We start from the raw sequence: 15,670 nt of genomic DNA, 5'->3' as shown, positions 1-15,670 counted from the left end.
ACAAAATATAAGGAGTTTAGAACCTTTTTGTTTACCACAGGGAGCATCAGTGGCAATTTGTTTTTGTCATATAAAAATTACCCAGAGTTCCTAATAAGCGCATGATGCAGACTACAGAAAAACACGTGACTTGTGGTCTAGAGTTGACATAAAATTGGAAAACATCAAAAAAGATTGTGTCCCATTTCCCCAATTACTCAATTTTTCCTGCTCCTCTAGTCCCTTTTACTTGTCTATGCTCTTCTGCCATAGGAGAGGAGCAATAGCAATGCGAAGCGTGGATGGACAGAAGCAGTAGCAAAAGATTCCTGAAGCAGCTAGGGCCATATCAGTCCATTTCCTATTCAGCATTAAGTAAAAGGCATATACTAATCCCAGATCAGCATTTTCTTGAAGTTTGTTAAATGCGCGCCCAAGTTTGAGAACTACTGACATAGGATAAATGTCAAATCAGAACAAAACAGCCCACAGAGCAAGATAAAATGAGTAATACTACTGTGAATTAGGCAGTTTCGTAATAGCTAGCTGCTCTTAGCTGCTCCTTGGTGCATTTAGCAGTTGCTCATTTCTTCACTTCACTGCAGTTACATTTTAACACAGCTTCTTCTTAATTGTCAGCTCAGTCACCAAGCAGCCACTTGTGTTTTTACCTAGTCTTATATTCATTCGACTGCACATAAAATTTCCAGCCCATTGTTGCTATAGTAACTGCCCTCCGGAGCAGGCCTGGGGGTCAGTGGCGTCACAGCAAGGGGATGGAAAGAGTTCTCCATCAGTTCTGATCAGAGAGCGCCGAGGCCCTCTCCCAGCAGTGGCCCATCAATGCTGACCACAGCATTGCGCTCTGGGCCTAATTACAGCTAGTGTGGGAGGGTGGGGGTGAAGCAGTATCCACTGTAGGGCTATTCTTCCCTTCTCCTCAGTCTGTCCTCTCTTGCGTGAATGCACTCTCTCGGTTTCCCTTTTGTCATTTTCCTGCCTTTTTTCCATTCCTCGTCTCTGCATCATCGTGCCATTCTTCACAACAAGGCTCCGCATCTGCGCTGTCATTTATCATCCTGTAAGCTCTTCATCACTCTCTCTGTGTCTCGCTCTTTCTTTATTTCTTTCACTATCCTTCGCTTTCTCAATAAAGCATTGAACAAACTCCATGGGTGATCCTGTTAAGCATGCTTGATGAACCTTTATAGTGCGCATATTTACCAGGAGCAGTTGTTCAGAATTGATCAGGTCGATTAGAGGGTATAATTCCAGCACGGTAGTCCAAACTCACATTTGCCAACTGAGGCCTCCACACCACTCTGGATGTCTTGTTGTATTCAGTGTAGTAACAGAATACATGTATTTTATTATGCAAACTGACAAGAATCAAACAGTTGTAACTCAATTAATGTACCTTTGAAAAGAAGTATAATCAGATTTGAGTTTTTTTAATGGATTACTATTTTTAAGGATTACATTTTTAATTAGGTAACATCAACATTGCCATCTATAATTTAATTTAAAGTGTGACTGTAAACCATACAATAGCTGCCACACTATGTCTACCATAACTGTAGTTACATATAGTGATCTAAACTTGATGAAATCCATTTAAAAGTGAAACCACATAAAGCAGTTCAAACAGAAACATTAGTAAGGGAGCAAGTATTCAGATTAGGTTACACATTTGAAATAATCTACAAGATTATGTAATTGATCACATTTTCATTCACATAATTTGTAATCAGTACCAAAATATGTTTCTTAGGTACTGGCTGTACGACTCCGCTAAATTGTCAATAACCAGAATTCTTATTTTAACAAAAGGGGAAGTAATTTTTAAGACAAATCTTTTTTCAGAGTGTCCCTCATACCTTCTACAAAATAGAAGCTGTGTATTAAAAATACAAAGTCCAAAGTAAAACTTCCTGTATGTAAAGTATTTGAGCTGAATTAGTTTAATGTGGGAAGGTGCTGTAATTTAAACAGGCTGTCAACTTATTTTATTAATGCATGTTTATGTTTTTAGCTATAGGCTCCTGCAAAGATTACTATTGGTTGGCAAATAAGGAATAATATTGGTCATTTCAAATAAGAGGTTTTTGTCTGGTTGGGTTTCAGTTAGCCAGGGAATACTGGAAGATGCTGATGTTGAACCAATCAGAATCAGAGCAGATTTTTCCTAACACAGTCTCTTTAGTTGTGCATGACTGACCAGTCAGTGAGCAAGCTAGTGGTAAAATACTATAAAATAAATAATACAATAAAATGTGTCTGCAGTGCCTACTCTATGAAAGATCAGTTCTGCAATTTCAAAAGTGTTTTGTGTTTTTTGGAGCTGCTGCTTCTCTTTGTAATATACTTTGGCAACAAATGCTAATGTGTTTGGTTGATTAGCCAAATTTTTACTTGTCTTTTTTACACTCACCACTGCAGTACTCTGTACTCACTCCCCGTTGAATGTACATCTACCTTTGCCATCCCTTATCTCCAACTCTGATCTCTGAGCCAAAAAATAAAAGCTTAAAAAACTGAACAAAGCCTGCTGCCGTGTGAAGGTTTTATGTTGCCATGGCATTTAAAATATTGTTTAGGCTTTATTCTTTTTCAGTATTTTAAAAGATTTTAAAAGTTGCCAGCTGCCAAGTAATTATTCCCATGATTAGGTGATTTCTCCTGAGAGCCGTTATTTTAAAAATTTATGAATCTACAGTGAATGTCAGTAGCAATGCCAGAGTCACTTAATGCTAATACGAAGATCCAGACTGTGTTTCCATCTGGACTATCTGTGGAAATTTGGGGAAATTACACAGAGACTTTATCCTGTACAAACTGGCCAGTCAAATACATTACAGATTACATTAAAGATCCTCCACTGGTGAAACTAATCTAACTTGAACAGTGCTTAAGTCTGTGATTGCGTGCATGGAGACATTCAAGTACAGTAATCTCACCTATATCCCAGGTGTGTGTGTGCGCATTGCTTTCCATCTCCTTCTTGCCAATAATGTACCAGATGCAGGCCATCCAGTGGGCCAGCAGGGCGAACATGGACATCAGCAGGGTCAACACCACCGTGCTGTGTTGCGAGAAGCGGTCCATCTTCTGCAGCAGACGCAGCAGCCGCAGCAAACGTATTGTCTTCAGCAGGTGCACCACGGACACCTGACGATGGGACACCTGATAGAAACCAACAACTTTTCAGAAACTGACTACTATATTTAAACTTAGTAAGATATAAGTGTGTTAAACATTGTGGTCAAGATAGAAAAAATTCCAACAATTTTCAATTGAATTAAGTAAACAATAACTATGCATTAAAAGTGCGTTCTCTGTTCTTTTTCACTTAGAAATTCAACAGAACATGTTATTTGACCAGGTGTGCTCAAACATAATTAACTACCATAACGCTAGACTTCTAAAGAGAGCAACAGTAAAGTGGCTGAGGGAGATACATTACTAAAATCATCTCTGCTTAAACATGCTAAAGTCTGAGCTTACATTCTTAAGCTAGAACCACATTTTCCAGACATTAAAGTTTTAATTACTCTTTTAAGAACTACTCTTCATCAGTAGAGCCCCCTCGAGCTACATGAGAACTGTAGCATTTTGAGATTTAGGGGTCTGAAATGGGAAAAGCTCTAAGGCAGTGGTCTCCAATCCTGGTCCTGGAGAACTACCTACCTGCAGAGCATAGTTTCAACCACAATTTGCCACACCTGCTCCAGCTAATCAACCTCTTCCATGGTCCATGATTGGACTGGCTGAATCAGATGTACTAGAGTTAAGTAAGGAGTGGGGCGGCTAATTGAATACAAGTTGGAACTAAACTCTGCAGGAAGGTAGCTCTCCAGAACCAGGGTTGGAGACCACTGCTCTAAGGTCACTACAAGCGTATGTCTGTAGAAATCACTGTCAAAGCTGCTACAGGTAATTCTATTTATACTGTATATGAGCAGTGAATAAATGAGATTAAAATGCTGAAGGCTTTACTGGGAGATGTTAGAGAAACGGGGAACCTGTATGCGGTAACGTGCGCACACATGATTGTTAAAGTGGGGCAACATTTAGTTTGGAAATTAACTGGAGCTGAAGGATACAGTGAATGCACGTTTACACACCCACACATACACGCACGCTTGGCTGAAAGAGGCCTGACCTCGAAGAGAGTTTATATAAACAGCCTTCAGGACAATAAAGCTTCACCAAAATGTGTATGTCTCTGCAAAAGTTCTCAAAAACTGTTGTTAAAAACCTTCTTTTCAGCCTTGTGTTTTGTGTCTATGACAGTGACAGCAAATAATTCACATTTTCATTCCTTTTCTGCAGATGTTACGTATTGGCAGTCAGCAGGACAGTAACAGCCATTTTCATGTTTTAAGTCCCAGCAGGGATATATTTACATATATTTATTTATACATACATACGTGTATATATATATATATATATATATATATATATATATATATATATATATATATATATATATATATATATATATATATATACACACGTATATATGTATATATAAATATATGTGTGTATATATATACATCAAGGATAGGATGGTGAAATTGTGGCACAGGCTGGTGATCAAGCTGCTGCTGGAGGAGCTGTGCCTAGTGAAGGAAAACATGACTGCGGGAGATACAGCAGACATGGTGAACGCTGACGCAAAAATGGACGGAAACATCTTAGGGGAGTAGAAAACTTTTTTTACATAATGTTATTGCTGATTTATAGATTTATATTTATTTATTTAAAGGTGTCATACAAACAAAGCATGTAATTGTTAATGCTTATTTTACAGATCCCTCAGTTACAGAAGATTCCATCACATCTGCTGGGCCTATGCCAGCAATGAGACTGACTGATGGTAAAGCTTTTTGTGGTTTTGTGTTAGGTTTAGGCTGCAAAAGGCAGAGTTTTAAAACATACTGACTGGCTGCAACTGTAAGTCTACACTCTCAGAAATAAAGGTATGAAACTCACTGGGGCTGTACCCCTCTTGTCACTAGGGTGGTACCCTTGAGGTTACATCTCAGTACCTTTAGTCACGGAACATAATTGCACCATAATCCATCGAAAGTATATTTTCTAAGTTGTATTGACTCCACACACCCCGTCTCTCCTCCAGGCTTTTTATTTTATTGTTATGTTTTAAAACGTAAGGTTATGAAAAGGCACTTTACACCTGGGAAATATGTATTTAAGGTACATAATTGGACCTTAAAACCCCTGTTGTACCTTTGAGGGTATATTTACATTGTTTGTACTTGATGAATGAAAAATGTACCTGCACAGTCAGTACCTTTATTTCTGTGTACAAAGTGCACCTATATGGTGCACTGTAAATAAAAATCTGTAAAAATAGGTAAAAGTAAAAATGTTTTCTCAATGATGGTAAAAATTTGTAAAATTACTGTAATTTAATTTCTTAGAAATACTGCTTTTTACTGTAATTCAATAGTTTCGCTAGTTCGACTAGTTATATTGATGTACAGTATTTTACCATAACAAAAACAACCATTAAAATAAATGTAAATGTCTGAGAAATAAAGATGACCATTGGGTTTTGTGAATTTCATTATATTTATGTCTCTGATTCGGCAAAAGATTCAAATCTGGAGCACAGTTCTGTCAGTCAAACCCTTCATAACAGTTACCACACATAGCAACCAGCGAGTTTCTACCCCAATGCACTGTAAAAGTGAGGTGGAATGTAGTGTGTATCACTGCTGAACCGATGATGACTAGAATCAAGACACCCGCACTATATCAAACTGTCACAAGTCGCCTACACCATATTACCGAAGTCAACACTAAACACACTCTCATGGAAAAACACACTGTCCATCAGCTTGTTACCGTGGTGCCTTGGGCAGAGTCTGTAAATAATACCCATTATATTGTCTATTATTATAATCACCAGTCCACTTCCACAGAGAGCTGGCATTCCCCTAACCCTCCAGCATTAAATAATAATCCACAGCATAACAGGCGTCATTCTTCAACTAATAATAAAATATTAATATGAAAGACAGAGGAGGATATGTGTCTCAGGGGTTTCTGCTTTGAGAACATTACTGTTATTAAGAGAGCAATAAGGTTGGACATGGTCTTTAGTTCCATAATAAGCAAAGAGAGTGTGTTCTTATTGTATTAGCGAGAGCGGCACAGTAGAGTCTCTGCATTTAGATCTACTTTAGTCAGGCTGTAATTGAGAGTCATATGTGGAATATTTGCATCATTCTACTGAATTGGTCCAAAGTTAAAGTTGAAAAAACACATTTCAGACTTTTAACTGACTTGGACTTTAGACTAAAATCCTTTTGCTTTGAATGACCCTATACTGTAATAATGTTTATTTTATTTCATATATATATGTACATATATAAATATATATATATATATATATATATATATATATATATAAATATATATATATATACACACAAATTTTATAGTGACTATATCTATCTATCTATCTATATATATATATATATATATATATATATATATATATATATATATATATATATATATATATACTTTTTTTCATTTTGTTTTGTCACTACCAAAACAGTAATAAAGCATCCAAAACTTTGCAAAATGTTTTGATAGTGACACTACCAAACACTATGACACCACCACATTATGCTAATTTTCAGCATACCTCAAAAACACTAGCCAGTACATGACTAGCAAACACAGCCTTGAAGAGTTAAACATAAAATCATAATATTTTTCATTAAAACACAAAAAAACATTTATTTCACTGTTGAAAACTGTTTCAGTAGTAACAGGTCTTAACATTACACACTGATTTTCAGACTTTGGGACACAATGACTTCAAAACACTGAGATTTAACTGCTCACCATGTAGCCATGAGGGACAGGGATACAGTTTCACTTCCCGCTCTAAAATGCAGACATGTGGCTAAAATAAAGATCCGCCTTTGGACTAAAAGTCTTTGTGTTTCGGCAGTGACATGAAAACACAGAACAGCATTTTTTGAATAAACTTTTTTTTTATTTAAATATTAAACTCATGACAAAACTTTTCAACATACAAATAAATTTTAAAAAACAACATAGAAAAAAGCAAAAAAAGGTAAATATTATTTTTACAAGTTGAAATTTAGGGATTAGAGTTTGGGACAGACATATGCCAATAGAAAGTACCCTATAAATGATGATTTTGCATATATTTTGCTTATTACTGTCTCAATTAATGCCTTGCATCTAAATAGATCACAATCCTTGTAAGACTCTAAGGTCTGAATGCTTAATTGTTTTTTTAATTGTTTTTTTAAATAAAGTATTTGTGTGAAAAAAATGTTTTTTTTTTCTGTGGACCACAGTTTAAACTAATGTAGTAGAATAGTCCATGTAGAGACAGGTGACAAATTATAGGAAAAAAAACAACATACAGTTGGTGTCGGGCCACCATGAGTCACCTTAACAATCTTAGGTCTCTGGCGCTCTAATGGAGGAATGGAACACTATTGTCCCAAAATATTTTCCTTCAATTGATGTCCTGATGCTAGTGGTGGAGAACACTTTCTAACCCTGCATTCTAACCCACAGTGAGGGCGGGGATACTTCATTTTCAATGAGAGCAGGCAATTTCCAGTAACAGGAAGCAGAGTAAACATTGGCATAGCGAAGTAGGCATATTTGGCATCACAACACAGATGAGCAAAGTTTAACTTTATGGAAATTTGTAAAGCAATGTGTCAATTACCAATGACAACTGAGCATGATAGAACATGCTTTATCTCCACCCCTGCGAAATGGTACATTCCTTTTTAGGTTCCTAGATATTTGTTACTATTAGATATGGAGGAATGGTGCTGGTGCTTGCATCTCTAAAAGAAAGCAGCTATCGCAAAGATGAAATACTGTTTTCTACCCATACTGACTGAATAGACAGTAATGCACTATGCAGAGTTTTTACATTTTTAGCGTACTGACAAAAGTAAAACTACAAGTTTTTCTTCTCAGTAATTCTATTTGTTTTAGTTAGTTTTGCCTTTGACATTATACTTTTATTTAGTTTTTGCATTTTCATTGTTGTTTTTATTGTTACTACAGTTAACAAGCACATTTTTCCACTGCTAGCTTTCATTTTAGTAATAGTTTTATTAACTATAATAATACTGATAAGAACCGGATGAGAAGGTGTCTGATTTGTAACCAAACTGATTTTGTATACACTCTGTAGCTACTAGCCAATAAAGTGTGGCGTACTGTCATAGTATTTGCTGGTGACCAAAGGTCAGCTTGAGTTCAGAAATGCCCACAGGCAATGAGCAACCAGTAATTTGGGCAAGAAGAGGCAAAAAGTTACTGCAGGTGTGAATGCAGAGAAACACAATCCAAAATCTCCCATAGGTGTTCAGTTAGGTTGAGATCAGTTAGGTTGGTAATTGTGTTCAGTTAGGTTGAGATCAGTTAGGTTGGTAATTGCAAATTCACTTAGGTTGAGATCAGTTAGGTTGGTAATTGTGTTCAGTTAGGTTGAGATCAGTTAGGTTGGTTAATGTAAAGGCCATAGCATGTGATTTTCATCATATTCTTACTCATCAGATTATTTAGTCACTCCTTGTGCCCTGTGGGTGGGGGCGTTGTCATCATGAAAGTGAACACTCCCATGTTGATAGAAATGATTCATTACAGGATAAAGCAGGGGTGCTGTCCAGAACAGTTTGGAGGTTTTCCTACTCAAACACATCCACTAAATCTGGCAATTAACAGATAAGTGTGATCAGGTAAGCTGGGGCAGGTAAATCACCAAACTGTACTGGACACAGACTCTCCAGGACCAGAGTTGTGCACGCCTTGGTTAAAGGATCTGTGAGATTACTTTTAGGTAATGCTTTCTTTCACAATTCCATAAGTTCTGGGTAACAACCAATTAAGTGTGAGGTACGAACTTCTAAGTACTGGATTTTTATTTTGGGTAACATTATGGTAAATTCCAAGGCAGTCTAACTAAATCACACCGAAATACCCAAATTTTGGGTAAAAAGAACAAGATAGTTATACAACCTAAGAAGACTATACACAAATAATGTCTTTTATAGTATGTGTCTGTCATGATTTTACTGGGTTCCTATCATTTACTTCTGAAACTGTCTTGGTATATTGTGCCATCATTTATAATTTACCCAGTATCCAGAAGGTAAAGAGTCACTGTGAAACTGCTACAATTTAAAATATATGCTAATACATTTGTCACAAGCTTCAAGAAAAACACAGAATGTCTTTTAGAACCTTTCAGTATCTGTGTTTAATCTAGATGTCACGCATTCGGCAAGAGGTCAAAGGAAAACGGACTCCATTTCCCAGAATCCCTCGGGAGATCACGTCACAGCACAACGTCCTTCAGAGATGGAGGACAACACTACCCAGAGTTCTAGGGAAACTCACGTGATCACTGACTCTCAAACACGCTCCTATCAGAGATCTAGTTCCCCTGAATACTGATGTGTCACACCTGTGTAGGATGTCATATGACTCAAGCTGTTTAGTTTATAAGCCCGGGCTTTAGGTAGGCAAATTGCGAAGTATTGTTTCCTTGAGAACTACTGAGCGTTTGTATTCATATGACCGATACTCTGTTTTTGACCTGTGCTTTGTTTGTCTGGATTCTGCCTCTTGTCTTACCCTTTGGATACTTTTGCCTGTCTTTGCTGACCTGTGTTTTTTGACCCCTTTTTCTGTTATTTGGATTACGTTTTTGCTCTGCCCTCTTTGGATTGTTCGCTTGGTATTTTTTGAATACACTTTGGCCTAGAGTGATTTAAACTACTGCTCTCGTTATTTTTTATCCGCGAGCGTCTGTTTTTTTTTCTGTCAACACGTTACACTAGAACAGCCAAAAATTGTTCTTGCAAAATGTTGTTAGCTTAGCGCTAACAAACTACTAGAATCCCATAAGGACACTAAAAGAAATTAGCATTACAGCAGAGGTAGCTTTTTCTTTATGTTTTGACAGAGTTTTGACATTTATGGCTTGAACTAAAGGCCTATCTCTAACATTCACGGTTCGCCACTGAATCACTGTTCCTATTGAAACACAAATCCAGCTGAGCAGTGTTTATGACTGAAGCTCCTGCCGTTCATGCCCCTGTAATGAATCTTCCTTCAAAGTCACTTAGATCTTTTCCACTTGCCATCTTGGGCTTGTTTACAACCTGCATTTTGTTTCTGAATTACTTTTCCGCTTACATGTGTGATATTACAATTAAATGTAGCGTATGTTTGTACTTACTGCCTTGATTCTCCAAATATTTATGATATATTTTATTATGTCCTTTGTCTGCTTAATAGCTACAACCTGTTAGTAATTTCAGTGTCTGACCATACCACATCTCTGTAGGCCAGTGGCTTTTGTTTTTGCACCACAGCACTCTCAAATTTGCATTTGTCTTTGTAACTAGGGGTTTATGCACTGCTAACGCACTGTAATATCACCTGAGGAAAAATTGCTCTTCAGTATTTCCTTACACTTCACACTAATGCACAAGCATTACTGTCACTGAATGTACACTTTCAACTGCATTTCCAATCTTATTTCAATTTCAATCCAATTTTTAATCTTCAATTTTTTTCCAATTTTCAATCTGATGTCTTTCCCATAGATATAAATTTAAATATAGTTCAGACTGAAGTGCTTGTCATCTATCCGATTATGTTTGAATCACTCCATGCACATTTAGAGGTGGTCAGACATGGATCTAGACCACATTCAACACATGTAAATGGAATATGTTTTCAACATCCGTCTACAATTGCGTGAGTAGAAATGCTGACTAGCAGGTGAGAGAATGGCCAATGAGTGTCCGAGTGTCTAAGCCAAGTTTGTTGACTCATATTGTAATGGGGAAAAAATTAAACAAGAGCAAAATGAAAACGATGCATGTGCTGATGTGCATTTTATGCGGAAAAAGTAAAACCCATTCAGCCAAACTGGGGACACATTTCAGTCAAAAGTGTAAACAAATTACAAATTCAGTAGACTTGGAATCTACAACCAAGGAGTGTTGTACTCTACAACCAAATAGAGGTGCAAACTGGTAGCTATTAACATCCTTAAGGAGTGAGTTCAGAGTCAGAGTCAGCACTTAGCAGCTGCTTGAATCCTGTGCATCTGGAGCAGCAGTGAGATGGAACAAATATTTGAGTTTCTAATGGTTATCACTTTTAAAAAATATCTTGTACTGTTAAAGATAAAGAGAACTATAGACTAGATTTTTTTAAATCAATCATGAAATCAAAACATATATATATATATATATAGATAGATAGATAGATAGATAGATGTACACCTCAATGGTATGTACCTTCACTAAGGGGAATAAGGGGAATTAGGGATGAGACAGAGAGAGGATTTAAGCGTAGACATTTAGATACAGTGTGTTTGAGTGTTTCTGTGTGTGCGGTGCAGATGAAGAGCAGACGCTGAGGGTTATCAGGGGAGCAGGGTGAAATCTGTAATTGGTGCAGATTTGAAGCAACAGCCCAGAGATCGCCAAGGTTCATATTACAAGCACCAGGATCACGAGGCTTTTTCATTTCTCTCTCTCTCTGTCTTGCTCGCTCTCCCTCTCCAGTTCACTCTTAATAAGCCACAGTGGAACAGAAGTCCTGTTTGATTTCCTTTCACCTCATAGAGGGTTCATTACTCTGCGTATGTGTGTGTGTGTGCGCGCAAGCAGCGCTGATCGATCGCACCAGCCTCATCCGAACCAAAATCCTGTCTGGCTTTCCTCTCAATTAGAAACAAAAGCTCTATGATCTTGACAACCATCCATGTCAGCCAGTCTCTTCACCTGTTACAAATTCCATCTTCATCTGATCCACAGAAAACACATATTAAACGTTCTACAGACATGCTGTGAGGAATAGGACTTAGCAGTCAGCTGAGGTGCACTGACCGGTAAGCTCAGGTGCACTGACCCTTACTTAAATAGGGCATATCTAGAGGATTCTGGGAGATTTAACCCTTAGAAGTAGCAGTTACTGCTAGCGATAACAAAAGCATGGTGTCGTTTTATATTACAAGTATTATGTCTGATTGTTTCCCAGCAAACACAGAATGTTTACATAACATTAGAATATGGTTCTCTTTTGGTTATTTTCTTTGGGAACCATTCCAAAATGTTCAGACAACATTCTATTTTAGTTCACAAACACTGTAAAAAATTAGAAGTTTGCTCAACTTCAAACTATAAGGCAACAGATTACACAGCTTTTTTCAGTCAGCTCAACATAAAAACCCTAGATTTCATCCAACTCAAATTTCCTAGTCAAAGTTTATCTTATGTTTTTAGTTCTGCATCTCAGTTTGGTAAACACTATAGAATTTGCATTTTCACATTAGCTGTAACTATTCCCATCACACCTCGTGGGCTTCCAGATGTGGACAGCTGTGGCTTTGCTGGGCTTCAAACTCACAATCTCTTGATGTTGGAATAAGTGATTAGACAGTTGCGCCACATGTGACCATGCCGCTTTTCAAAGCTAAAATAACAAATATTTTCCTCAGTGCTTTTAAGCATTTGCAAACACAAAATCTGGCTGGCATCAGGTGCTCCTGAGCGGTGCTACAGACTAAAACAGCACCCCAACAGGAGATTGTGAGTTTCAACCTCAACAATGCTGTAGCGATCCACAAGTGTGTACCTAAGAGGACAAATTACTTGATGGCATTGTCTGATGGAAAGAGTCCCAGCTAGTGGGGAAGTTGAGTAAAACCAAAAAAACAAGTGCTATATTATTTATCTAACTGAGAAGCAGAGCTATAACAATTAACCGCTTAAATGTTCTAGGCTTATTACATACTAAGGCTTATTATTCAACTACACTGTAAAAAATGAGAAGTCTGCTCAAATTAAAATGATATAGTAACTGATTTAATGGCTTTTCTTGAGTTGACTCAACTTGAGGACACCAGAGTTCACCCAACTCAAACTTCTTAGTTGAGTCAAAAATTCTCCCAGCTACTGTTTCTAGGTGTGCATGTTAGTTAAATAAACAAAACAGAATTTTTTGGTGTTTTTTTTCTCCACTAGCTGACACTCTATCGCACATTTTCCTTTTGGGCTTCTGGATATGGACAGCTAGGGTATTGCTGGGATTCAAACTCACAATCGCCTGATGTTGGGATGAATTATTAGACAGTGGCACCACATGAGACTACAACATGCTTCAAAGTTAAAACAACAAATATTGTCTCCTTTGTAACAAACATTTGTAGACACAAAATCTGAGTTGGTTCATGTGTTCCTGAGTGGTGCAGTGGACTAAGCTGTCACCGCAACAGGAGGTTGTGTTTGAGCCCCAGCAATCCCACAGCCATCCATAAAAGTATGTACCCAAGAGGAAAAATGTCAAGCAGCGTTGTGTGATAGAAGGAGTCCTGGCTAGTGGGGAAGTTGAGTATAAAAAACAAGTTCTTTTTATTAACAGAAATGCAGAAGTAAAACATTAAGAGAATTTTTGACTCAACTAAGTTTGAGTTGTGTGAATTCTTGTGTCCTCAAGTTGAGTCAACTTAGGAAAAGCCATGTGATCAGTTACTATATCATTTTGAGTTTTTTAACAGTGTACAGGGTCTTCATTGCAAACTGTTTGAGCCGTTCTTAGGTTCTAAAGGTGTGTAATAAAACTTTGGGTCTGCTGATGGGCCCTGGCCATTTAAGGGGTTAAGAGACATTTTGACTAAACTAAGAAGTTTGGGTTGGTGTCCTCAAATTAACTAAAAAAAAGCTGTGTAATCCAAATTTTGAGTTGGGTGAACTTTGGTGTCCTCAAGTTAAGTTAATTCAAGGAAAGCTGTGTAATCAGTTACTTTATAATTTTGAGTGACTTATTTTTAACAGTGAAGTCAGCGCTGTTCTTGAAGCATTCTACGAAGTTAAAAACACAACATTCTCCTGTAGTTTTATCAGAACTAACAAGGAATGCCATAAAAAGGTTGCTTTTAGTTTTTTTTTTACGTTTCAGTAACGTTTGCATTTTCTTATGATCCCATATACAGGAAGTTTGGCAAAAGTTGTAAGCTACATTATTTATTATAATAACGCTGAAATAGCACTGCAAAAAGCAATAACTCAAGACTTTTTAGGGCTAAGAATTATTGCAATGATGTCCTAAATATGGAGATAATGTGCCTCTAGTCACAGGCAACGTAAGGAGATACAAGATTAGGATTATTCTAAGGGTTTTCAAAAGACGGGACCACGAAGATCGTACCTTTTTTTCATGTGACTTTTGGGCTTAATAAAAGATTCTCCATTAAAATGTTTTATTCATTAAGTAATAATTAAAGACTAGTTTAGATAAAGAGCAGCAATGCTTCTTCCATTCTGTCACCTCTCCAGTGGTTACCTTTCCCTCCCATGTAAAAGTTCAGTGGTTTAGCTCTGGAAGAAGAATGATATCACATATCTGTGAGTGGCAAGTATGTGAACCTTAGCTTTCAGTATCTGGTGTGACCCACTTGTGCAGCAATAACTGCAACTAAACATCTCTGGTAACTGTTGATTAGTCCTGCACATGGGCTTGGTGGAATTTAGCCCATTACTCTGTACAAAACAGCTTTAACTCTGTTATGTTGGTGGGTTTCCTCCCATGAACTGCTTGCTTCAGGTCCTTCCACAACATTTCTATAGGATTAAGGACTTAGCCATTCCAAAACATTAACTTTATTCTTCTTTAATCATTCTTTGGTAGAACGACTTGTGCTTAGGGTTGCCTTGCTGCATGACCCACGTTCTCTTGAGTTTTAGCACTTGGACAGATGTCTTGGCGTTTTCCTTTAGAAATTGCTGGTATAATTGTTCCATCAATGATGGCAAGCTGTCCTTGTCACGCATTCTGCCAGTCCTCAGTCAGTCAAGAACTGCATTCCCCAGAATCCACTGGGGAATCAAGAGGTGGAGCTATTTCCCTTGCTCTTGCATTCAGACTCAAACTCCATTTCCCAGACTCCTCAGCGAAGTCACATGACTCCGGATCGGTCCTCGTCCTATCACCGTTCAAGTTCACCTGAGTACTAATTATCTTCCGCTGTGTATTTGTCATATGACTTATTAGATTAGTATATAAGCCCGGGCTTTAGCTAAGACTAGTTGCAAGGTATTGCTTTCCCTGTGAAACTACTGAGCGTTTTCTTTACTCGTGTTTATCATGTTATTGACCTTCTGCCTGTTTTTTCTTTGACTCTGTTTTTTTGGATTTGCCCTTTTGTACTTCTGCCTGGTTTGTTGGATTCATGGTTTTGACCCATCGCTTGTTTTGTGGATCGGATTTGCCCTTGTTTGTTATGGTCGCCATTCTTATTCTGCTGTGTTTACTGGAACTGACCCATGCCGGTTTTCTGACTATGCTAGACATCCCTGATTCTACAAGTAAAGCTTCACTTGTGTTTTCAAACCGCAAGCATCTGCTTTCTGGTCTCACGTTACAGTCCTGGCCCAGATGCAGCAAAATAAACCCAAACCATGACACTACCACCACTGTGTTTCACAGATGGGATAAGGTTTTTATGCTGAAATGCTGTTTGTCTTTCTCCAAACATAATACTTCTCATTTAAACCAAAAAGATCTATTTTGGTCTCATCCATCCATAAAACATTGTTCCAATAGTCTTTTGGCTTGTCCATATGATCTTCAG

The 15,670-nt window shown here is 37.6% G+C and overlaps 1 protein-coding gene across 1 annotated transcript in view; it reads right to left on the bottom strand.

Annotated features, from left to right (window-relative positions):
• Positions 1–15,670, bottom strand: part of kcnh8 (potassium voltage-gated channel, subfamily H (eag-related), member 8) — an 80,594-nt gene that overhangs the window by 31,974 nt on the left and 32,950 nt on the right. Inside the window, exon 7 of the mRNA XM_036567009.1 lies at positions 2,937–3,147. Coding sequence (XP_036422902.1) covers positions 2,937–3,147 — 211 coding nt within the window. The remainder of the gene's footprint in view (positions 1–2,936; positions 3,148–15,670) is intronic.

The sequence above is a fragment of the Colossoma macropomum genome, unplaced genomic scaffold (genome assembly GCF_904425465.1).
Source record: "Colossoma macropomum unplaced genomic scaffold, Colossoma_macropomum, whole genome shotgun sequence".
In the NCBI taxonomy this organism is placed as follows: domain Eukaryota; kingdom Metazoa; phylum Chordata; class Actinopteri; order Characiformes; family Serrasalmidae; genus Colossoma; species Colossoma macropomum.
The sequence above is the reverse complement of the archived record's forward strand: the minus strand, read 5'-3'. Positions and strand labels throughout refer to the sequence as shown.